The sequence below is a fragment of the Nicotiana tomentosiformis genome, chromosome 6 (genome assembly GCF_000390325.3).
Source record: "Nicotiana tomentosiformis chromosome 6, ASM39032v3, whole genome shotgun sequence".
Classification (NCBI taxonomy): domain Eukaryota; kingdom Viridiplantae; phylum Streptophyta; class Magnoliopsida; order Solanales; family Solanaceae; genus Nicotiana; species Nicotiana tomentosiformis.
Window position 1 is genome coordinate 47,352,748 of NC_090817.1, and position 26,295 is coordinate 47,379,042.

Sequence of the window (26,295 nt, forward strand, 5' to 3'; positions counted from 1 at the left end):
ACAAGTTTGACTCTATTTGGGTGATTGTGGATTGACTCACGAAATCAACAAATTTCTTGCCAGCTAAATCTATTGACACAGCACAACAAAATGCTCAGTTGTATATCAAGGAAATAGTCATGCTGCATGGCACTCCAGTTTCTATCATTTCCGATCGAGGGGCTCAGTTCACGGCCAATTTTTGGAAGAAATTTTAGCAAGGTTCGGGTACTCAGGTGAATCTTAGTACAACCTTCCATCCATAGACCAACGGGCAAGCAGAGCGGACTATTCAGATGCTCGAGGACATGTTGCGTGCTTGTGTTCTCGACTTCAAAGGTAGCTGGGATGATCATTTTCCACTCATAGAGTTTGCTTATAACAACATCTTTCATGCTAGTATTCAAATGGAACCACTTGAGGCATTATATGGTAGGAGATGTAGATCTCCCATTGGGTGGTTCGGAATTGGGGAAGCTGAGTTGATAGGGCTAGACCTCGTGCACCAGGCTATGGAGAAGGTTAAGATCATTAAAGAGCATTTGAAAACTGCTCAGAGTCATCAAATGTCCTATTCGGATGTTCGTCACAGAGACTTAGAGTTCAAAGAAGATGATTGGGTATTCTTGAAGGTTTCCCCCATGAAGGGTAAAATGCGGTTTGGAAGGACAGGGAAATTGGGTCCGAGGTATGTCGGGCCGTACAAAAGTATTCAGAGGATTGGTCAGGTAGCGTACAAGCTTGATCTACCACCCGAGATGTCATTAGTGCACCTGGTATTCAATGTGTCTATGTTGAAGAAGGTAGTTGGAGATCCGTCAGCTATTGTGCCGGTTGAGACCATTGAGGTTAATGAAGAACTATCATATGAAGAAATTCCAGTTGCCATTCTTGATAGGCAAGTCCGAATGTTGAGGAATAAAGAAATTGCCTCCGTGAAGGTGTCATGGTGAAACCAACAGGTTGAAGAGGCTACTTGGGAGGCCGAGGAAAAGATGAAAAAGAAGTATCCTTATAAATTTTTTGTATCACTTGTTCAGTTAATGTAAATGTGCTTCTTTCTAAATATATTGTATGTGAGGCCACGGTTGGTGCTGTAATGAGTTATGTTACGTCATTGGCTTATGTATATGTTTTAAGGTTATGTTTCTGGGGCTCTCTTATAGGTGGATAGGCCTAGTTATAGGGGAAACTCCAGCGAAATATTTGGAAATATAGGGAGTTAGTCAAATTTGGGGCTGCTGGTGTGTGGTATGAAAACTGAGTAGGATAAGATGCTAATAGTGAACCTTGACCCTCATTCGAGGACGAATGATCTTAAGTGGGGGGAGGATGTAAGGCCACGTGAAATGTTTCCTAAAAACTGGTATTCCGTGATGCCGAGGTAGGCGTAAAAGGAAAATATCTGGCAAAAATAGGCATTTCTGCGGCCCATTATGCAGCCGCATAATCACTCTGCGGGCCGCAGAGTGGAGTAGCTACTTGGGCCATTTTGATGTCAATTTCACGGCCAGTTATGCGGCCGCACAATCATTTTGCGGGCTGCACTTTTGTCACACAATCAGCCTTAGAATTGTTTTGGAGGGAGGTTCTGCGGTGTATTATGTGACCGCAGAATAGGTCTGCGGGCCGCATAACTACCACAGACCTAGGCAGATGTTTTCCAATTTTTGGCACCAAATTATGCGGCCGATATGCGGACCGCATAGCCATTCTACGATCACATATGCGACCGCATACCCTGTTCTGCAGCTTCATTTTTTGGTTTGTAAACCCGACCCTATTTCGTTAAAACATATGACATAGTCCATTTTTGAGCATATTTCTGATATTTTTAGAGTGAGAAATAGTTCTTAGAGTGGGGAAGTAATCTTCAACCTAATATCCAACAATTATTTCTCAATCCTTGAAGATTATCAAGAAAGTCTTCATCCTAAAGGTAAGAGTCTATGCCCTAGCCCATAATTTCAAAAATCTACTAACATGCCTCCAAGTGAGCCAAACTACCCATAGATTTCCGTCTAAGAGCATCCGCCACCACATTGGCTTTCCCCGGGTGATATAGAATATCGATGTCGTAATCCTTGAGTAACTCAAGCCATCTTCTCTGCCTCTGATTCAACTCCTTTTTTTTGAAAATATATTGAAGACTCCTATGGTCCGTGAATACATCCACGTAGACCCCATACAAATAATGACGCCAAATCTTTAATGCAAAAACCACCGCCGCAAGTTCTAAGTCATGCGTTGGGTAGTTCTTTTCATGATTCTTGAGTTGCCTAGAAGCATAAGCTATAACCTTGCTGTGTTGCATTAACACACACCCAAGCCCGATCCTTGAAGTATCGCAATACACTACAAACCCATATGTACCCTCTGGCAGGGTCAACACCGGCGCTGTAGTCAATCTTGATTTCAACTCCTATAAGCTCCTTTCACAAGCATCGGACCATTGGAACTTAACCGCTTTCTGAGTCAATTTAGTCAATGGAGAGGCAAGAGTAGATAACCCCTCCACAAACTTCGTGTAATACCCTGCTAAGCCTAAGAAACTGCAAATCTCGGTTGGTGTTGTAGGTCTAGGCCAATTCTTCACCGCTGAAATCTTTTGAAGATCAACCTTAATTCCTTCTTTGGAGATAACATGACCCAAGAATGTGACAAATTCGAGCCAAAATTCACATTTTGAAAATTTCGCGTACAATTGGTGCGGATGAAGAGTCTGCAAAACTGCCCTGAGATGATCGGTATGATCCTCTTGACCTTGCGAATACACAAGAATATCGTCAATGAACACTATCATAAAGGAATCGATAAAAGGCTTGAAAACCTGATTCATAAGATCCATGAAAGCTGTCGAGATATTTGTTAGCCAAAAAGACATTACCAGAAATTTCAAAGTGCCCATACCGGGTCCTGAAATCTATTTGCGGAATATCCTGCTCCCTGATCTTCAATTGGTGGTACCTGGAGCGTAAATCAATTTTGGAGAAGTACCTAGCATCCTGTAACTGATCAAACAAATCGTCTATTCTTCGTAATGGGCACTTGTTTTAGATTGTGACTTTGTGGAACTGCTGGTAGTCAATACATATCCTCAGTGATCCATCTTTCTTCCTCACAAAGAGAATCGGTGCGCCCCATAGTAACACACTCGGTCGGATGAAATCCTTCTCTAACAAATCCTTCAATTGTTCCTTTAGCTCCTTTAATTCTGCTGTATGTAGGGCGGAATAGATAAAGGCTGCGTGCCTGGCATCACATCAATCCCAAAATCAAATTCCCTGTCTGGCGGAATCCCAGGGAGCTCATCACGAAAGACCTGCGGAAATTCATTCACCATTGGCACAGACACGAGTGTAGGTGCCTCAGCATCGGTGTCCATAACTCGGACCAAATGATAGATACACCCCTTGTTAATCATCTTTGTGGCCTTAAGGTAAAATATAAACCTACCTTTTGGCATCACATTATCCCCCTTCCATTCTACAACTCGCTCATTCAAAAATTCAAACCTCACAGTTCTAGTTCGGCAATCGAGCTTGGCAAAACATGAATAAAGCCAATCTATTCCCATAATTACATCAAAATCGACCATCCCTAATTCAATGAGATCGGCCATGGTGTCCCGACAACGTACCGTGACAACACAACCCCTATAAACCTTTGCGGCCACAATAGACTCGCCAACCAGAGTAGATACGGAGAATGCCTCAGGAAGCTGTTCTGGTTCTATCCCAAATTCCATAGCAACATAAGGGGTAACATAGGACAAAGTGGAACCGGGATCAATAAGAGCATATACATCATGAGATTGGACAGTTAATATACCTGTGACAACATCTGGAGAAGCCTCTACACTCTGGAGACCACTCACGACATAGAAATGGCTCGGTCTTCCTGAACTTTGCGCACCACCCCTAGCTGCACCATGCACTGCTGGTGCTGGAGTGCCTCGAGCTGAAGGGGGTGCTAAAGATATAGCATCTACAAAACTGGATGGATGCGCTATGCCCCTGCCCGCACCCTGGCGGGATGAACGACACTCCCTATGAATGTGACCCCTCAATCTGCAACCGTAACATATAGGTAAGTCCATATAGCAGATCCCTGAGTGCATCTTCCCACACCTGGGGCATGGGGCCTCTGCTGCTGCTGGAATCTCCCTCCTGATTGCCTTGCTGGTGGGGTCCCCTACTGCCCTGATTGGGCTCTACTGGCGGTGCACTGGCTGAAGACTGAGCAAAAGACTGGGATGGCCCTAATGAACCTCCCCTAAAAGCTGATCTTCCCCCACCAAATGACTCTCAAAAGTGGCCCGCGGACCGGGCCTTGCTGTTACCCTCTCGCTCCATTTTATTCTTCAACTTATGGTTCTCTGTAGCTTGAGCAAATGCAAAAATCTTCCCATAGTTCATATATGAATTCAAGGCAGCTGTAGCGGCCTCATTGATAACCAAGGGGCTAAGGCCCTGCACAAACTGGCGCACTCTAGTCTCCATAGTAGGCAACATGAGAATGGCATATTTAGACAGACGCGCGAACTCCATGTGATACTCCCACACACTCTTACTTCCTTGCTTAAGGTTCTCAAACTCTGTGGCACAGGCTGCCCTCATCTTGGCAGGTAAGAAATGGTCCATGAAATTGTTAACAAACTCACTCCACCTTATTGGAGGGCTCCCCACCTCCCGAGAGTCCTCCCACAGCTCAACCCAAGAATAGGCCACCCCTTTCAGGCGATAGGGGGCCAACTCCACTCCCTCCATCTCAATAGCACGCATAACCTGAAGAGTTTTACGCGTATCATCAATGAAGTCCTGTGGGTCCTCCTCGGGATTAGCATCTGTGAACACTGGACGTTCCAACTGAAGAAACTTGTTCACCCAAGAACCATCAGAATCCCCAAGCAGTTAGAGGCGAATGTGGCAAAAGTAACCAATTATTCTACATGGTTGGCGAACATTGTATCAGTACCAAAGAAGGATGGAAAGATTAGGATATGTGTGGACTATCGAGATCTCAACAAAGCCAGTCCAAAGGATGATTTTCTTCAACCAAATATTAGTATCCTCATCGACAACTACGTGAAGCATGAGTTGCAATCGTTCATGGATTGATTCGTCGGATACCACCAGATTTTGATGCACGAAGAAGAAGCGGAGAAAAGAATGTTCACCACACCACGGGGATTTTATTTTTAGAGGGTCATTCCATTTGGTCTCAAGAATTCCGGTGCTACCTACATGAGGGCCATGATGACCCTCTTTCACGATATGATCCACAAAGAAATTTAGGTATATGTGGACGACATCACATCAAGTCTCAGAAGAGTGCAGATTATATAAGTGACTTAAAGAAGTTCTTCAAATGTTTGCGTTGGTACTATTTGAAGTTGAATCCAGCGAAGTGTGCATTCGGAGTCCCCACAGGAAAAATATTAGGTTTCAACATCAGCGAGAAAGGGATAGAATTGGACCCTTCAAAGATCAAGGCCATTCAAGACTTGCCACCACCCAAAAGCAAGAAGGATGTGATGAGCTTCCTAGGTAGATAAAACTACATCAGTAGGTTCATATCCCAATCAACAGAAATCTGCGAGCCTATTTTCAAGTTGTTGAAGAAGGATGCTGCTAGAAAATGGATGGAGGAATGTCAGAAAGCTTTCAACGGTATCAATGAGTATTTGTTGAGTCCACTAGTGTTAGTTCCTCCCGAACACGGGAAGCCACTGTTATTATACTTGTTCATTTTGGATAATGCATTTGGGTGCGTATTAGTATAACACGACGAGACTGGGAGGAGGGAGAAAGCTATCTACTACCTGAGTTAGAAGTTCACATCTTATGAAGCTAGATACACCTTGTTGGAATGGACCTGCTACGATTAGACCTGGATCACTCAGAAGTTAAGGCACTACCTGTCAGCATATTTCACGCATATGATATCCCAACTCGATCCGCTCAAGTATATCTTCCAGAAGCCGATGCCTGCAAGAAAGTTGGACAAATGGAAGATTTTTCTCAGCGAATTCGATAGTGTTTATGTGATGCATAATGCCATCAAGGGACAAGAATTGGCCGATCATCTCGCATGGAACCCGATAGATAAGGATTACGAGCCACTTACCACACATTTCCCAGATGAAGAAGTGTTGTTTGCAGGAAAGGACATTGTAGAGTCATACCCAAGGTGGAGAATGTTCTTCAACGGAGCGGCAAATTTCAAAGGTGTATGTATTGTTGCAGTCCTAATTTCTGAGTTAGTACAACATTACCCGGCTTCAGCCAAGATAAGCTTTCCTTGCACAAATAATATGGTGAAATATGAAGCATATATCCTTGGGATTAGGATGGCAGTCGATATGAACATCAAGGAACTTTTGCTCATAGGAGATTCCGATTTGCGGATACACTAAGTTCACGATGAATGGAACACCAAGAATGTTAAGAACCTTCCATACTTGCACTGCACAAAAGAGTTGTGTAAGAAGTTTACCATGATCGAGTTTAAACAAGTTACTAGAATCAAGAATGAGTTTGCTGATGCTCTTGCAACCTTGTCATCTATGATCCATCATCCGAACAAGAATTACATCGACCTCATCAAATTTGAGGTTCGAGATCAACATGGGTACAATTTCCATGTGGATAAAGAGCTGGATGGTAAGCCTTGGTACTATGTTGCGACCAAACACACTCACGCAAGTATACGCGGTGGTCAAATAATAAAGTGATTATAAGTCGGATGTCAAACCCACGAGGATTTATGATTAACTATTAACTAAATTAGACTGTCCTAATTATCTAAACAAGAATTAAACCTAAAAATATTTTATTCTAAACTAATTAAATAAAAAATATAAATAATGAACTTTGAACAGAGAAAGAGCAGATTTTTTATGATATCAATGTAATGAAAACGATCAAGGGTTATGGGCTATCTAACAATCCTATTGTATTCTTAAATTGAATTGACCGACTAATTTATCTAGCTTATTGGTTGACAGGGTTAATATTGCTCATAAGAATCTGTCGAGTTCTTACTCGCCTATTCAAGCTAACCTAACGCCTATATGTCTATGGAGTTAGAATCAACAAGAACACATTTATAATTCCTGTAAATCAACCAAGCAAGGCAATTAGGTATATGTCTATCCTAACCACGAATCCGTTCCCCGATGCCTGAGTTCAAGAACTTGCCCTACTCAATTCTATATGCAATATAGAATTTCCACTTTTGAGTTCAATTCTAGATTCGTAGATAATATTCAATTGGTGATCAAGCAATTAAATAATTAAGCGCAAGATTGAATAAATAAACTAATATGATAAATCAAGAAGTCAAAATCAATATCCGAATAATAATAGTCATGAAAGAACCACAACCCTAGAACGTGAAGTTTAGCTCCATATAGACATGGCAGCCAAACAACAAATCATGCAATGAAATATAAAAGTTACTAAGTTTGGTGGAAGAAAAGATGAAACCCAGCCTCCACGGCGGCTCTGTTCTTGTGTTTTCCTCTCAAAAATGTCCTCCCCTTCCAAAATAGGTTTAGGTTGGCTTTTATATTAGTTGGGGCGTCTTGGGGTCGAAATAACCGAGTCCCAATCGAAATAGGACACTTTCCCGTCTTGAGCGTCCAGGGCAGCGTGGGGCACTGGCCCTGGCGCTCAAATTTCTTGGCTACTGTAAATTGCGCCACAGCCAGCGCCCCACGCTCGCTGTGGCCCTCAAATTTCACTTTTTGCATTTTTGTCCCGATTTCGCTCCAATTCACGCCCTTTCGTCCCAAATTGCATCCGAATAATCCCTACACATAGAAATACCAAAATTTAGCACAAATAATCATATTAAACATCTCAAATCGTCGAGACATGAGCAAAATGTGAGGCGATATATATTAAAATATGCATACATTAAGCCAATTATCATACTACGACATCAAAAGGTGCCTCAAAGTAAGAGAATACTGTCATGCCCCAACCTCGGGGAGCATGCCCAACACTCAATCGAGTGAACCTGGTCGAGCAAGCCTAGTAAACCTTTCCTACCCGACTCATTCATGATCCATAAATGGAACGCGTCACCATTTGTAAAAAAGGAGAGAGATTAGTTATATAAATATATAAACGCTGCTAGTTCATTTTTCATTATATACATTATGTCGTAGTTAAGTTCCCAAACTACAACTCGATCCAATGACACCCCAACATACGTACATGACCCACATAAATGTTTACGAAGCCTCTAAGGGTACAAAAGAGAAACATGACAATACCGGCAACAAGGCCCTGGCTATACCTCAAAATATGAAAACTTATACAAAGAAGGACTACATGACCCCAGGAAGAAATGGGGCTCACCAAGGTTGCTGTGATGAGTGTGAGGTAGAACACCACTATCTGCGATAGAACCACCTACATCCATTAAAAGATGTAGCGCCCCCGGCAAAATGGACGTTAGTACTGTCGAATAGTACTAGTATGTAAGGCAAACACCAATCTCAGTAGAATGAACAGTTAAACAAAAAGAAGGCAGTCACAATAATTAATAAGTACTTCATGAAAATACAAGAAAACACCAAATAAGTATCACACAATTCCCAATTCAATCTTTTCATCTTTTTAGGTTAATAATCTTTAGTGCCAAAGCCACAACTCATAATGCCACCGTGTTTTACACGGAGTCCGGTCTCGGCCCGACCGACTAAGCCATCCCAAGTGAGATATATCCATATCCACAATGTAAATCAATAGTTCCAACACAAATGCCACCATGTGCACGACATGACGTCCGATCTCGACCCGATCGGCTAAGCCATCTCACTTGAGACATAACCTCTTCCAATTGTTAACACAATTCACATCTCTTTCCCATCTTTCATTATATGGCACAAACAGCCTCATTTATTAAATAGTTCTTGGCACTTGGGCACATTTTGCAATTCAAGTCTTACCCTTTTTATTCAATCAAATAAGGCATTACACACATAAGGGAAGGAACTTGGAAAATCATAGATACGTCCTCAAATAGCATAATGACATACTAAATATCTAAAACAATGAGGGAACATAAATCTCTCAACCCAACACACTAAGGCAAACAATTCTAGTAAGATCAAGTTGGAACTTACACCAATCATTTGGACACTAGGAGTTCGATTCAAGGAAGAAAAGAGTTAGCCATACATACCTCAACTGCGCTTCTTTAGACTCTTCAATTTCCGGAACCCTTAGCAACCTCAATCTATTTAAGCAATATACAAATTGAACCCAAAATTAGGAAAACATTCATGGTTCTAGTTCACTTCTTATTTTTCCCACACTCTTTATCACATGCATGCAAGATAAACAACCCTCACACCCATGGACCATCTTATTAATACCTCATTATAGCTATGTTTGAAATTTAGAGCTGGGATGATGAAGTCTTACCTTTTTGGATGTAGAAATTGAGTGCTCTACTCGAGTATTTCCAAGCTTTGAGTGATGGATGAAGATTGATTGATGAAAATTAGTTTCTCCCTCTAGAAACCTCTCTCTCCCACACTAAAAATATCATAAATGAGCTCAAAATAGACTAAATGGGGTGTTTTAACGGAATGGGGGTCGGGTTTTAAACAAAGAAAAATGGTGCCCCGACACAGGTCTGCGATCGCATATGCGACCGCATAATGGTTATGCCGTCCGCAAAGTGACCGCAGAAATGGCCCTCAGGGGCTTGAACTTACGGCTTAGGTATGCTACCAGTATGCGGTCCGCATACTCATTCTGCGGTCGCCTAATGCACCACAGAACTCCCTCCGCAAAAACTCAAGAGTGATTATGCGATCGATATGCGGTCCGCAGAGTGATTATGTGGCCGCATAATGGGCCGCAGAAATGCGTTCTTCTGCGAAATATTTTCCTCTCAGTCCATTGGGTACTGTCCAATCCAAAAAGTCTCAGGAATCTAACTTGGCACCACAAAACTCCAAGTTTTTGGTTTAAATTTTTACGGGTCCTTACAAATACGTAGCGAATGCCACCAATTGTTAAGGTAAGAACTAAGAAAACTAGCAAATCTCTTTTTCCTTAACGGGGAAGTCTTGTAGTGGAGGACCCCGAACTTGGTTCGGTCAAGGTGCGTAGACGTTGCCAAAGCAAAAAGATTACTGGAAGAAATACATGCAGGAAGATGGGGGCCTCACATGAACGGCTTCACTTTTGCCAAGAAGATTTTAAGAGCCAGATATTTTTGGATGACCATGGAAAGTGATAGTATCTATTACATGCAGAAGTGTCACTAGTGCCAAATTCACGTGGATTTCATCCAGGTTCCACCTAATGAGCTGAACGTAATGGGTTCTCCTTAGCCGTTCGCCGCTTGGCGCATGGATGTGATTGGACCTATAGAACCTGCCGCATCAAACGGACATTTCTTCATCATGATAGCCATCGACAAATTCACCAAATGTGTCGAAACCTCAACATACCAAGCTGGCACAAAGAAAGTAGTGGCAGACTTTGTCTATAACAACATAGTCTGCAGATCGAGCATCCAAGAGTCAATCATAACTGGCAATGTAGGCAATCTCAATAGTGATCTCATGAGGAGATTAGCAAGAAGTTCAGAATCATCCACCGCAATTCCACAGCCTACAGGACACAAATGAATGGAGTGGTTGAAGCAGCAAACAAAAACATCAAAGGGATCTTACGGAAGATAGTGGACAATCACAGACACTGGCACAAGAAGTTGTCTTTCTCCTTGATGGGTTACCGTACCACTATGAGAATGTCCACTAGAGCAACACCATACATATTGGTATATGGCACGAAAGTTTTGATACCCGCAAAGGTCGAGATACCATCTTTGATAGTCATTCAGGAAGCCAAATAAGACGACACAGGCGTGTCAGGCAAGAACAACTCATGCACATTGATAAAAGGAGAATGCACACAGTATGTAAGAGCCAGCTATAATAAAAAAGGATGTCCAGGCATTCAAGAGAAAAGTGAAACCTCGGCAATTCACACCGAGGAAGCTGGTTTTGAGGAAGATATTCCCTCATTAAGAAGAGGCCAAAGAAAATTTGCACCAAACTAGCGAGGTCCTTACGTGGTCCATCGAGTATAGTCAGGAGAAGCATTGATCTTAGCATAAATGGACGGAAGAGTGAAAACAAAGCCCATCAACTGAGAGGCAATCTAGAGACACTATATTTGAAGACAAATAGAATTAGGGTTCGGGTTGTAGCATAACTACACCTGACCTGACTTCCCACGGTGGGATACATAGGCAATCTACGTAGGGTTCAGTCTCCCTCCTTCTTTGTAATAGAAATCCAAATATCATTTTGTATGTATTCGGAACTATGCCATGACTTGATTTCCTTTGGTGGGAATACGTAGGAAATCCACATCGAATTCAGTCATCTATAGTAATTGAACTATGTCTTGGCCAGATTCCATTTGGATACATAAGTAGTCTATGTCAGACTCGGCCACTTCATTTGAATTCACTATCATTTTGCATGTATTGTAACTGAACTACATTTTAACCTGATTCCATGTGGATACATAGGCTGCCTGAGTCAGGATCAGTCATTTTATCATAATTCATTTATTATCCTTGAACTATGTTCAGACCTCATTCTGTTCTTATATGTAGGCAACCTGAAAAGGTTTGGTGATAACCCAAAGAAAGCTTTTTAATGTATTTGTTTAGATTAGGACACGATCGTGACATCAAGAAGCTACGTCATTAGAGGCATCTCCAGGAATCAACATCAATGGGGAAGAATCACCCAGAAATGATACTCGCGTCGAAGGGAACTTCTAAACATGTCATAATCCGGAACAACGACATTGGTCATAAAAATAAATGATTTTCAAAATGTTTTTTAAGAAAACTCTATTTTTCCACACACCGTACTTCGTTGATTAATCCACAAGATCCGGGGCAAGGACATACTCACAATCAACACAAACCAATGCCCCTCCCCTATTAAGAATTCTTCTTCGAACGCAGGAACAACAAGAATCGAAGGATGTCGTATTACACCAGGAGCAATGACGGACCTGCTACCATCTCACTGAGCCCTTAATTCATTTTCTCATATGGTTAAGAACTAACTTCTAATTCTTTGCAGGTATTCCAGAACCAAGTCGTCGATACGTTCAAAGCAACATGTATATAGCTAATTGTCTGCTCGAGCAATCAGAGCGCCTGGAATATATCGAGCCGCCGGCCCCGCCAATCAGATCCATGTATATAGCAAACTGCCTACTCAGCCAATCAGAGTGCTTTGTACATATCGAGCTGCTAGCTTTGCCAAACGGAGCCCTGCATATAGCAAAAAGTTCACTTTGCCCACTGGAGCATTTCACAAAAATCGTAACGTCGCCAGCTCCACCAATCAAAGGGTGGACCATCCAGTTCTATCATACTTTCCGCCGATCGGTGGTCGCAAACTAGTTCTGCAGTCAAGAGTATCTCTTAGGCATGCTCATTTATTTCTCTATTTTATCTTGACTATTTTGACATTTTATTTATGCAGTGTACATGCATTTTACATTCAAAGTCATCTACTCCCATCGCGGGGAGATACTCCCATAGCGAGGAGATAATCCCATCGCATGGAGTCTTAATGCTCTGACAGCTACGGAATGGTACACAGCACGACTAACAATCAAGTCAAATTAAAAGGCACACCCCCAGCATCCCAAAAAATGCTCGAGAGCTCGGAGATTTCAGATTCAAACATTGGATTGCCCCAATCTCGAATAACGGCTAGCCGGCAGCCAGACATCAACATTCTAACATTATTTGCATCATATTTTAATGTATTTGCATTACGATATATGACTATGTATGCATCTTCTTTTGTAGGATCAAACACTGCAGCGTGGAACTTCTTCTATGAAGTAAACCAAGCTACACCGCTATGAGGGATAACAAACTCATAAGCAAGCCAAGGAGACAAATCCCAACTCAATCTAATCAGTAGAATTCCAAATCGTCAAATCTTTCAAGTCTCATAATCAAGCTACAATCCCTGAAGTCATTATGGGTTCCAAGATCTTCCCGTCTCGTAGTATCATCATAACATGATACTGGGGAAACACCTACAAATATGACTCTCCTCCAATCATCATTCCAGAACTACTTGAGGCCTGATACTCGTTTAGCCCGAGGTATGTAGGCTATTCAAAGAAAGAATTCGGCCCCTAACCTTTCCCTAATCTTGCAACTCATAATCTTTCCCAGATCCACATGCCATTACTGCAATACATGCCTAAAGTCGGGACTAATTTGGTCTTGGTTCAATTTCTTTACTCACAAAATCTTTCATCGTTTCCGGTCAAAGAGGGGCAGCTGTTGACAACCAACTTAGACGCTCCCTTTTAAAATTAATTATTTATGCTTAACAATTTTCAATAAATGTGGTAAGATATTTTCTAATAAATAATACCTATTTTTATATAAATATAATAGGAAATTAGTAATTAATAGTGTTAAATTAATAAATCGATATTAAATATTTATAAAATATATATTACCCTTACTATTTTAAAACCATTAAAATAACCTATATATTTTGATACACAAGTTTTCCAATTAATTTAACAAATTAGTCTTTGATTTTGTTTTACATCGCTTACCATTTTAAACTAATATTAAATTAGTTTCCTAATATAGTAAATAAAGTATTTTAATAGATAATTAATTACAATAATTTATAATGTATTTGATGATTATATTTTTTATTACATTTAATTAGAATTAACTAATTTTAATTAACTTAATTTTAAAGGTGTTAAGAGATTAAAAGGCTACAATTGCAAATAACCAATTAAACAATGTGGCTATTCTTTAAATCAAATTCAGCCCAAAACACGGGCCCAATGTGACCTTACCCAGTCCGGAACTACCCCTCCATCAACTTTGGCAATCCATGTCAACTTTATGGAGCGAATAGAATCGTGCCACATCACCCGTCCCCTTCACCCACAAAGCAAGCACAATGGATCTGGACCATCGATCTAAATCATCCACGGTCCACATTTATTCTTGCATTTCCCTTTTATTTTAAACCCTATGCTAGATTATATCTCCATCCTTGGATCACATAGATCCAACGGTCTCCGTTTTTTCCTAAAACCACATTTATAATAAATCTCAGGACCTGAATTATCAGGGTCGTTGATCAAATAATCCAACGGCCCAGAATCTATCTCCCATTTTAACATAAAGACCACCCCCCAAACCCTAATCATAAAAAGCAGCCCTAGGCACTTGCCTAGTGGATTGTCAAAAAAAAAAAAAAAAACCTAATCGTTTCTCACCCAGACCAGCAAAGTCATGAATTCAAAAGGTCACAAATTCAAACACTAAACACTCAATATGCCCCCTATACCCACGAATCTAGTCGATTTCTCCCATTCTCATCATTTTTCCCTGTCCAGAGGTCGAAGAAAGTGACCTCTCGACATTAGGGTTTGACCATTGGGTTGAATACTTCAACAGTCGACCTTCTCTCTTCTCAGGTAAACTTCGTCACTGATTTCCCCTTTTTCTCTCTGATTTCACCTTCTCACTATCGGCATTATCCACTACCGATTTTGAATTAGCTGGAACCCCAAGGCTTCAACATTCACTATAAATAGAAGCTTTCAATGCTCTCACCTAACATAACCTAACATAGACGAATACACCTAACTTTGTCAGCAAAAACATTAAAAGATTTAAAAAGTTCTGGTCTTTATGCATGTTGTCAGCTGTACTACCATGTTTAACTAAATCAATGAGCTATGCTCTCAGACTTTGCCTAATGTCTTGTTAAGAGTTCATCTACTGCACTATGCTATATTGATCCTATATTTGTAATTTCATGCTACGTTGTTCTGGTTCAATAGAAGTGATATTCATCATAGTTTATATTACACCTTTGACATGTTTGTTTTGACTGAACAATTTATTGAAATCATGCATGTTGTACATACTAATAAACTCATCCAAAGTTGTCACTATATTCTGAACTCATGTAATGAACTCATAGGCATAGCCATCACACTATTTGCTCATCTGATCTGCCCTTATAGGACCATGAAACTCTGTAGAAACCCCACTATATATAGGTTGAGTAACTTCCGTTGACCTCTATGTTTGTGCTGGTTTAGTAATACTTATGAATCCTTATATGTGTTTCATTTGACAAAGTTTCATACTTTCACTAATATATTCTTCATTTAAAACTATTTTGTCAAAAATGTGATTGAATCCTGCCTACCTTAATAACTAACAGTTTGAGTAATATAGAATCTGAAATGGGATGTTTACTGTTGTCATTCATAGGTTTAAGCAAACTCATTAATACATGCTTGTCTTGTTAAAATGAACACTGCTCCGTATCTGGTTGATATCCTTGTCTGTATGACATAATCATGAATTAGGAAGTAACCTGATGAACTAAGGATCATGGTGTTAAGTTTTAACTAGATCAAAACATGTCCTCCTACTTATATTGATGCCTCTGCTAGTGTTGTTACTTTTAGGGAACCTGAACAAGGTTGTTGGTATAGGTATTTATTGGCGTGAGGACTCAACCATGTGTGTATGTACTACTAATTGTTCTTAAGATAGTTTAAATGACTGTTAAAGTACTTTAAACCTAATCGAGGGTTCCTAAATGTTGAACCTTCAGCAAGACTAATGAGATTATTGAGTATGTCTCCCCTATCACTTTGATCACTTAACTTAGAATATCTGAACTGGAATTGGTTTGCTGCTAAATGCCACTTACTCCTCTTGTTCTTACATTTGTGTGACAGTTTCCTTTAAGTGTTCTGATATATGCTATGAATGGCCATTGATACCACTGGATACTATAAGTACTTGTAGTAACTTGCCTTCATGTACTTGGGTTCTAATCCTAAAGTTAATGGTGTAATTCTGAACTGCTCACATCCCTACACTCTGATGAAAATGTTTTATATAGTTTCTATAGAAATTATGTGTGTCCACTGCTGCTCTCATGTTAATTACTAAGTGAATACCTTATTTGTGTATAAACCTCTGAGGAATAGCAAGTGTGAGTGGTTAAGGGTATTTTGAGTGGAACCTGGTTTATGGTTAAAGTGCCTTTCCCTGACACAAGCACTCTCAGGGTCTATGAGACCCTTGTGGACTCTGAATTGTCAGGGATCCAAAGGATATTTTGCCCATGAATAAGGTTTTTCTCTAGGACTCTAATCATTGACTCTTATTAATCCTTTTAGGATTAAGACAAATGAAATTAGACTTTACGATACTCTTTAATCTTGTTTACTTGTTGTGATTTTTGTTTTGTTGGGCCTCATGTTGGTTTCACTGATTATCTTCTTTATCTATTTGTGTGCATGTTTAAACTAGGCCTTGCGAGTTCTTTGGAACTCAGGCCCAAACTCCAGTCTTGGACACCTTTGTTGAATGAAGTTTGTCGCTGCTTGAAGATCTACTGGGCCTGGTCTACTGGCCAATTTCTACTATTATTAACCCCTACGCCCCTACCCCAGCATCACGGAACCTCGATTTTAGGAAAAATTTCACGGGGCCTTACACTACCCTTGTCTCTCCGTTGACTAAATTGACGCAGAAGGTAGATAGGTTCCAATGGTCAGATGCTTGTGAAAAGAGCTTCCAAGAGTTGAAATCAAGATTGACTACGTCACCAGTGTTGACCCTAACAGAGGGTACAAATGGTTTTGTAGTATATTATAATGCTTCAAGGATCGGACTTGGGTGTGTACTGATGCAACATGGCAAGGTGATTGCTTAAGCCTCTAGGCAACTCAAGAATCATTAAAAGAACTATCCAATACATGACTTAGAGCTTGTGGTGGTGGGTTTTGCATTGAAGATTTGGCGTCATTATTTGTATGTGGTCTATATGGATATATTCACGGATCATAAGAGCCTTCAACATATTTTCAAGCAGAAGGAATTGAATCTGAGGTAGAGAAGATGTCTTGAGTTACTCAAGGATTACGACATCGATATCCTATATCATCAGGGGAAATCTAATGTTGTGGCGGATGCTCTTAGGCGGAAATATATGGGTAGTTTGGCTCACTTGGAGGCATATCAAAGGCCATTGGCCAAGGAGGTTCATCGGTTTCCTAGTTTGGGACTTCGCCTTGAGGACTCTTGTGAATGAGGGGTGATTGTGCAAAATAGGGTTGAATCATCGCTTGTTCTGGAGGTCAAGGAGAAGTAATACAACGGTCCGTTGTTGGTTTAGTTGAAGGAGGAGATTCATAAACATAATACCACAGATTTTTCTCTTTGCATGGATGATGGTACACTAAGGAACCAAGGACGATTTTGTGTTCCAAATGCAGATGGTCTCCGAGAAAGAATCATGACCGAGGCTCACACTTCTAGGTATTCCATGCACCCAGGCTCTAAAAGATGTATCATGATCTTAAGGAAGTCTACTGGTGGAATGATATGAAGAGTACTGTAGCAGAATTTGTGGCAAGATATCCAAATTGTCAGCAAGTGAAGGCCGAACACCAAAGGCCTGATGGGTTCGCACATAATGTAGAAATTCCAGTGTGGAAGTGGGAGATGATCAGTATGGATTTTATGGTAGGACTACCTCGCATTCCTTGCAAGTTCAACTTGATTTGGGTGATTTTGTATGCACTCAAGAAATCAACTCAGATTTTACCTGTTAAGGCTACCGACACAGCGAAATAGTATGCTTAGTCGTATATCAAGGAAATAGTCAGGTTACATGGCACTCCAGTTTCTATTATCTCAGATCGAGGGGAAGAGTTCATAGCTATGTTTGGAAGACATTTCAGTAAGGTTTGGGTATTCCGGTAAATCTTAGTATAGCCTTCCATTCACAGACCGACGGGCAAGAAGAACGGACTATTCATACGCTTGAGGATTGTCGCGCGCATGTGTTCTTGACTTCAAGGGTAGCTGGGATGATCATTTGCCGCTCATAGAATTTGCCTACAACAATAGTTATCATGCTAGTACTCAGATGGCACCGTTTGAGGCTCTATATGGTAGGATATGTAGATCTCCCATTGGGTGGTTCGAGATTGTGGAAGCATAGTTGATTGGGCTAGACCTCGTGCTTCAGGCTATGGAGAAGATTAAGACAATTACGGAACGGTTGAGAACTGCCCAGAGTCATTAGAAGTCCTATTCGGATGTACGTCGTAGGGATTTGGAGTTCAAAGAGGATGATTGGGTATTCTTGAAGGTTTCCCCCATGAAGGGTATAATGCGATTTGGTAAGAAAGGGAAATTGAGACCGAGGTATGTCGGACCGTACAAAATCATTCAGAGGATTGGTCAGGTGGTTTACAAGCTTGAGCTACATCCAAAGATGTCCTTAATGCATCCGGTGTTTCATGTTTCTATGTTGAAGAAGGTAGTTGTAGACCCGCCACTCATTGTTCCGGTTGAGACTATCGAGGTTAATGAGGAATTGAGTTATGAACAAATTCAGTCGCCATTTTTGACAGGCAAGTTTGAAAGCTGAGAAATAAAGAAATTATCTCCGTGAAACTAGAATGTTGAAGAGGCCACCTGGGAGGCCAAGGAAGAGCTGAAGAAGAAGTATCCCCATTTGTTTGAATAAATATGTATTTAGGTAGTGGTGTTCTATGAAAATGTTAAGAGCTTACCTTCCATGAATTATGTATCACTTGTATAGTTGATGTTAAGGGTGTTCCTTTCTGGTAATGTATTGCTTATGAGGCCACGGTTGGTGTTGTATTCATGTTATGTTATGCCATTGGATTATGGATATGTTGTTAGGACTGATTTCTGGGATTCATTGACAGGTTGATAGGCCCTGTTATAGGGGAAACTCTGCCGAAACTTTTGGAGATTTTTGGGGTTAGTCAAAAAAATTTGGAACTGCGGGTGCATGAATTAAGAGTTGGATCACATTGGATGCTGATGGCAGATTTTGACCTTCATTCGAGGATGGATGATCTTAACCGGGGAAGGATGTAAGGCCCCGTAAAAGTTTACTAAAACTCGAGGTTTCATCGTACAGAGGTAGGCTAATGTGTTTGATGATTGTAGAATTCTTCGCGGCGAGTTGGGTTGTATAGTGTGTACGGGAGTTGGAGGAAAATTATTACAAAACATGGCATTTCTGCCGTCCATTATGCGACCGTATAACTACTCCGCTGAACGCAGATCTGTCGTGGAGTGGAGCGGAAAAATGGGCCATTTTTGAGGTCGTTTTGCGGTTAACTATGCAACTATTTAATAGTTTCACGGGCCGCACATCCATCGCAGAACCAGCATGAGGAAACTTTGTAGGAACATTTTGATGTGCACTATGTGACCGTATAACTGATCTGCGGACTGCAGATATGTGGCATACTTGACCTGGCCAGCCCAATTTTGGAGGTCCATTTCGCGAAACATTATAGTAATTCAAGGAAAGCTCAAAGTGAGATATGTTGGCTAAACTTCTCTATTATAATGGAATCCCACAATGTTCTCGTAAGTCTCAAGTATTATGGGCCAAATTCTTATGCTCATGTTCCGAATTATTCATTATAAATTTGACTATTCCGAATAAATTCTGTGTCGAATGATATATGTTCAGAATGTGTTCCGAATGCTCTTATAATATTATGTTATCCTTCAGGAATGAATTCGAGTCGTGTTTCAAATGAAAGTTAGTATGCCAAATTATGGAAGTAAACTCAATGTGCTTAAGAATATTATTTGCTCATATGTATACTTAAAGTCTTGATTAGAAATGCCTTGTTGTTGATAATTCACGATGATGTTTGAAAGTGAAAGGGGTTATCATGAAATATGAAATACGACCAACGTGCCAAGAATGATATTACATTTGTGACCACATGTGCCAGAGAAATGAATAGATGTGTAAAAGATTATGAAATGAGCTGAAAATCCTTTATATAATAAACATTCTGGGAGTATCGTTAGTCACCGAGAAAGGGTAGGTTGAAATAACCTAACCCCGAAACTATATGTGCCGGTGTAGGAGTGATTGAGGGGTAAATCCATGTACTAAGGTGTTGAGAATATTCCTCTTAAATGGGATGGGATTGATGTGTTGCGATTATTCCCCTTAAATGGATGAGATTGATGTGTTCAAATTATTCCCCTTAATTAGGATGAGATGATTGCTAGCAGATAGTGAAGTTGATCCATACGACATTGTGGTGTGACGGCCTAGCCGATCGGGTCGAGATCAGATGCCATGCTGCGCACATAGTGGTGATTGTGATTCTGATTGGATGTCTTTGGGTAAGACGGCCTAGCCAATCGGTCCGTGATCGGACTCCGTGCTAAAATCACGGTGGTATATCGGTACTAAAGATCTCACAACCTAAAATATTGAAATTTACTTGAAAACCTATCTTGCTCCTAACTTAATGCTTTGGTATTGTTTGCGGCTTCCGTTTCTCTTATGATTGTTTCTCGTATAATTACTCATTCTATTGAGAGGCAGTTTAGTCTTACATACTAGTACTATTCCATATGTACTAATGTCCCTTTTGCCGGGGGCGCTGCATCTTTAATGGATGCTGGTTGTTCCACAACAAGCGGCATTGATCATTGATAGTGGTACACCTTATTCCTAGCTGATTTGGTGAGCCCCACTTCATTTTGGGGTCGTGTATCTTTTGTTCCTTGTATTTTATGTTTTGAGGTATAGCCGGGGCCTTGTTGCCAGCACTATCATAGTACTCTTTTGTATCTGTTACAGGCTCTGTAGACATAGTGTGGGTTGTATATTGGTGTTGGGAAAGTCAAACTAAAGATGTTGTAATTTTGTCACATGTTTCAATTTCGAAACTATGAATGTGTGATGAAACATTTTGGAGACTTATAAATTACGTAACTAATGGTAATGAATGGGTGTTGCCCACACGATCTTCTCATGGTCTAATTGATGAATTATATCTTCTCTTTATTCATTGGTATGTTCGGGAAGAATGTATCTAGCAGGCTTGCTTGATCGGGTCATCTCGGTGGAGCGCGATCGTGCTCCCCGAGGTCGGGGCATGACCTAAATGGTCGAAGAATTGTGTTTTGATAGTTCCAATAGGTTCGTATGGTCATTTTTGACTTACGTGTATGTTCGGATTTGCATTTGGAGGTTCCTAGGTTAATTTGGTTCTATTTGGCGAAAGTTGGACATTTGAAGGTTTGGAAGTTTCATAGGTTTGACCGAGAGTTACTTACATATTATCGAGTTCAAATTGCTGTTTTTGGAATTGGAATGGGTTCGTTATGCCATTTGGAACTTTTTGTAACGACTCGACAGGTCGATTTGAGCAATTGCACTTCGCTCGGTAGTTTGAGGGCATGAGTAGCTCTGTATGATGTATTATGACTTGTGTGAATCGTAGGTTTTGGTTTTCACGTTATTTGTAATTGATTTGGAAGAATGAATTTTATTGTTGAAGCTTAAAGTTGGAAGAGGTGATTAAATTTGACTTTTGTGAATTTGACCCCGAAATGGAGTTCTGATGGTTCCGTTAGGTCCGGATGGTGATTTTAGACTGGGGCGTATGCCCGGATTTGTATTTCGATATTTCTAGAAGAATTTGGCACTAATGGGCGAAAGTGGGAAATTTGAAGGTTTCGAAAGTTCATATGTTTGATCGCGAGTTGACTTTGAGGATATCGGTCTCGGATTGTGGTTCCGGGAATTGGAATAGCTTCGTTATATCATTTGGGACTGCAAAATTTGAGTTCATTCCGAGTTGATTTATTGTGTTTCGACGCGACTTTTGGAAGTTAAAGTTCAAAGTTTATTTGAGTTTGATTTGAGGTGCGATTCGTCGTTTCGATGTTGTTATGTGTGATTTTAGGCCTTGAGTAGGTCTGTGTTATGTTATGGAACTTGTTGGTATATTAGGACGGGGTCCCGAGGGGCTCGAGTGAGTATACTTGGATGAAACATGTATATTTGGACTCGTATTCGAATGGTTAGGCAGGATTTGTGACTTTTGTCGAGTTTCGAGAAGAGGGCCCTGATGGTAGGCTATAATCTCATATTTTAGTTGCCTATTGCAGTCCAATTTACTGCACTTCAATTGAGTTTGAGCTTTAATCGCTAGTGTTTTACGCTAATTGTGTGTTTTATGCCTTGTAGGAGTGATTCCAAGCTATGTAGATGTTTTGGAATGAATTCGAGCAATTCTTAAGCTTTGACGTCTAAGTAAAAGCCCAAGGATTAAGTTGGAGTCGTGTTCGGGGATCAACGGGCAATAGTACACTTAACGGGAGAAACAAATCGAGAGCAAGAGGTCACCCAGGTGAGCGATCGCGCACTGGACGCACAATGGGCGCGCAAGTAAAATAGTACACTGTCCAAAGTGCGCGGCCATATGTGCGAGCACACCTCCAGGTGCGCGGCCGCGCACGTCCAATCCCGAAATTGTCCTATTTCGCGTAGGAAAAGGTGTGTTCGTTTGGGCCCGACCCTAGTTGGTATATATACATGAAAAAATGGTATTTTCTTGACTTTTGACACATCTAAGACAGAAGGAGGCTAAGGAGGAATTAGAGATGAAAAAGCATAAGGAGTTCATCATTCAATCCTCACTCAAGACAAGAGTTTGGATCGTTTTATGTTTTCTTTTACTTTAAACATATTTGTGATGAATTTCTCCATATCTATGGAGTAGTTCTTTTTAATGTTTGATGGATTTGGTGTATTGATATTTGTTTGTAGATTATAACTCTAGATCTTATGTATTGAATCGTTTTGGATGATTTAATTATTGCATCTATATTCACATGTTAGTGTAATCGAGAGAGGCATAACTTGTGATATTGTTGCATTATCTTGTTGGTTGAGTTCATTAATTCTTCTTATTAATCGAAAGAGGCTAGTTGAATTATTGTTTAACCCTAGTTAGGAGGATAATAGAGTGAGGTTCTCCTAAAGACCAATCCACTACGGATTCTTGCATATCTTCACTAAGCTTAAATTGGTTCATATTGTGAGGTTGAGACTTAATTGAGAGAGGTGTTTATACTAAACGTTTGAACTAATAATTGAGTGAATTCGAGAGACTCACTTTAACATTAGAAGTGAATTAACTAGAGTTAAATCCCAGACATTTATCTTTCACCTATCCAATCAATCCCTATTTTCTTCCATTGATATCTTCCTTGCTTACTTTTGTTCGAGTGTCATTCGTCAATAAGTTAGACTCTTAGTTAATTTTTACTTTAATCACATAAATCTCAATTGCTGATCATCTTGGATAGAAATCGAGCTATAAACTACGAAAATTCTGTTTAACTCCAATCCCTATGGATACGATATTATATTATACTATATTCCACTAGCGAGCATATTTAAGTGTGTGTTTTGCGCTCGTCAAATTTTGGCGCAGTTGCCGGGGATTGGTAATCAATAGTGTTTGAAATAGTTTGTAGTTCTAATTGAGGAATTTTTCTTTTTTGTTCTCTTTTTATGTTTGGTGTTCTTTGACTATGCGCAGGTTATAGGTTTAGATTGGTGCATGCTCGAGCTTCTGCTAAGGAAGTGCTACCATACGAACCAGAAATCGAGAAACAACTATGACAGCTAAGGAAGGAAAGAAATCTCCCCGAGAGTATAGAGAAGGCTGGGAAATCCTCAACCAAAGAAATCATGGCTGGAGATGATGATAATGTGGACTTGGCTGCAAGAGAGGCAACCCAACAACGAGAGAAAGTTGCAAGGGATGCTAAGGAAGCAGCTATTAGAGATGCACAGATAATCTATGTAGAAGAGACAGCTCAGAGAATGGCTCAGAATAAACCTTTGGTTGCAGACCAGTTAGGAAATATATCTCCCGGTACTGGGAGACCACTTGGCGATTATGCTAGACCGGTCTACAACCAAGACTTATCAAGTGTGAGACCACCTCCAGTTGCAGCTATCAATTTTGAGTTTAAGCAGGGGTTGCTTCAAACTCTGCAAAACAGTTTTGTCTTCAGAGGAAAGATAAATAAAGATCCAAACAATCATGTGATGGACTTCGAGGAGATTATGAACACCTTTCAATACAATGGTGTGTCACAAGATGCAGTCTACTTAAGGGTATTCCCCTTCACACTCAAGGATGATGCAAAACACTGGCTTAGAATCTTGCCTAATGGATCGATTAGAACATGGGATGAGATGACCAGAACATTTCTTGATAAATATTTCTCATCAGCTAAGACGGGCAAGTTTAGAAGAGAAATCTATAACTTTTGCTAGAAAGAGGCCAAAACTGTGTTTGAAGCTTGGGAGAGGTTTAAGGAGATAGTGCGAAAGTGTCAACATAGTGGAATTAAACTCTGGATGCAACTCCAAGACTTTTGGGATGGATTGACACCCGCCGCACGCAGAACATTGAGCAATGCAGCTGGAGGCTCGTTGATGAAGAAGACTCTAGAGGAGATAGTCACAATTCTAGATAATTTATTTGAAGATGCAAATTAGTGGCCCTCTGAGATTGCTGAAAGAAAAAGATCAACTGGTGTTCACCAAGTTAATGCTAACACATCTGTGCAAGTACAGCTTAATGCCATGGCCAAGGAAATAATGAAGCTGACCTTAGCTTCAGTACATAGTGAGCCTCACACAGCTTGTGATATATGTGGAAATGGACACCCTACACATGAGTGTCAAGCCTCAATTGAGGAAGTTAATGTTGTTGGGAATCATAACTTCAATGCAATAGGTCATAAGTACCCTAGTTTTTCGTGGAGTTCACCTGGGGGTACTACAAATGCAAGGTAACAAAACAACTCCAGATTCCAGGAACAAGGAGCCCCAGGCTTCCAAAATCAGCTGAGGTTGCAGTTCCAGCCTCAATATTTCACTCAGCTTCGGCTAGAAGATCTAATGAAGTCCTTCATTGTCAAGACAGATGAGAGATTAGATGCTCATGGTAAAACTATCAAAGAACTTGACACAGGGTTGCTAAACTTGGAGAAGCAAGTGGGGCAAATTGAAAATATATTGGCTGAGAGAATCCCAGGTACTCTGCCAGCTGATACTGAAAGAAAGCCCAAAGAAACAGTGAATGCTATGATATTGAGAAGCGGATAAGTGTTGAAAGATCCCACTACAGTCCAAAAAGAGGTGGTACCTGAAAAAGAAAGTGAGGAGAAGCTGAAAAATGAAGTTGATAAAAAGAAGAAAGGCAAGAAGGGAGCTGAGAAAAAGAAGAAGGAGGAGACTTCGAGACGGGAGGAAATAAATGAGAGTGGGAACCTGCCTGCTCTACCGTTTCCCCAAAAGCTATATAGAGAAAAGCTGGATAAGCAGTTAGAGAGATTCCTGGATATGCTAAAACAGGTTAACGTAAATTTGCAATTCATAGAATTGTTCTCTCAAATGACAGCTTATGCCAGATTCTTGTAGGAGATCCTCAAAAAGAAGAGGAAGATAGAATATACCTCAGTGGACAAGATCAAAGAGCATTGTAGTGCAATCTTTCAAAACAAACTCCCACAAAAGTGTGGAGATCCAGGGAGTTTTACTATACCTTGGTCGTTAGGCACTCTTAATTTTGATAAGTCTTTGTGTGATTTCGGTGCCTCAATTAGTTTAATGCCTTTGTCTATTTACAAGAAGCTGGAGAATGAGATTGGAGAGATAAGGTCTGCACCAATATCTTTGCAGCTAGCAGAGCAAATAACTATCATACCCGAGGGGATAGTGGAATATGTCTTAGTTAAGGTAGATAAGTTTGTTTTTCCTGTAAATTTCATAGTGGTGAATATGGAGGAGAACAAAGAGGTCCCCCTTATCTTAGAATGACCATTCTGAGCAACGGGTAGAGCAATATTGGATATACATGATAGAAAACTCATGCTTAGAGTGGGTGAAGAGACTGTGATGTTTGAGATGAATGTAGAGACGGGGCTGAGAAAGGAGAAGTCAGCTATAAGTGTTGAATGGAAGGGGAAGAGTTCAAGAGATAAGGCACTATTTAGTGATCATGATAAGTGTGGGGTGTATCCCAAGAAGGCTGAGAAGAAGCTGTCTGCATGGATGTGCGCACTAGTTCGGGCGAAAAGAATGGAGCCCGACTTTGATTATGACCCCGACTAGATATTCAGGGAAGTTCCTCTACCCATCCCGCAGTCTACATTACAACCAATTAAAGTCCTCCATGATCCTTGACTTAATGAGCTTAATTAGTAGAGTAGTACACTATGAGCAAGCCGATGGTGCATCTTTTGTGGCATATGAATGTTGTTTCTGAGAGTGGGTGAATTCTTTCTATCTTGAGTTCCTAATTGTTCTTAATTTCTATTGTGAGCGGA

At 40.5% G+C, this 26,295-nt stretch overlaps 2 protein-coding genes across 2 annotated transcripts; one reads left to right on the top strand and one right to left on the bottom strand.

Moving 5' to 3' along the window:
• Positions 1-3,187: 3,187 nt before the first annotated feature.
• LOC138893939 (uncharacterized) lies at positions 3,188-6,153 on the bottom strand. The gene is made up of 4 exons (XM_070178610.1): positions 6,109-6,153; positions 4,525-4,847; positions 3,620-4,049; positions 3,188-3,520 (listed from the first exon to the last, which is right to left on the bottom strand). Exons 1-4 carry the CDS (start codon positions 6,151-6,153, stop codon positions 3,188-3,190), a joined length of 1,131 nt encoding a protein of 376 aa, XP_070034711.1.
• An 18,712-nt stretch (positions 6,154-24,865) lies between these two features.
• LOC138893940 (uncharacterized) lies at positions 24,866-25,786 on the top strand. The gene is made up of 3 exons (XM_070178611.1): positions 24,866-25,001; positions 25,083-25,321; positions 25,388-25,786. The coding sequence occupies exons 1-3, from the start codon at positions 24,866-24,868 to the stop codon at positions 25,784-25,786; spliced, it is 774 nt and encodes a 257-aa protein (XP_070034712.1).
• Positions 25,787-26,295: the final 509 nt, after the last annotated feature.

Bases quoted from the DNA above. Each gene is read 5' to 3' on its own strand.
- LOC138893940 (XM_070178611.1), top strand. From the start codon at position 24,866: ATGAAGTCCTTCATTGTCAAGACAGATGAGAGATTAGATGCTCATGGT. The intron at 25,002-25,082 runs GTACTCTGCCAG...AAGTGTTGAAAG, and splicing joins ATTGGCTGAGAGAATCCCAG to ATCCCACTACAGTCCAAAAA. The intron at 25,322-25,387 runs GTTAACGTAAAT...AGATTCTTGTAG, and splicing joins TCCTGGATATGCTAAAACAG to GAGATCCTCAAAAAGAAGAG.
- LOC138893939 (XM_070178610.1), bottom strand. From the start codon at position 6,153: ATGTCCTTTCCTGCAAACAACACTTCTTCATCTGGGAAATGTGTG. The intron at 4,848-6,108 runs GTAAGTGGCTCG...AAGTTTCTTCAG, and splicing joins CTTCATCTGGGAAATGTGTG to TTGGAACGTCCAGTGTTCAC. The intron at 4,050-4,524 runs GTTCGCGCGTCT...TTACGGTTGCAG, and splicing joins GTGTGGGAGTATCACATGGA to ATTGAGGGGTCACATTCATA.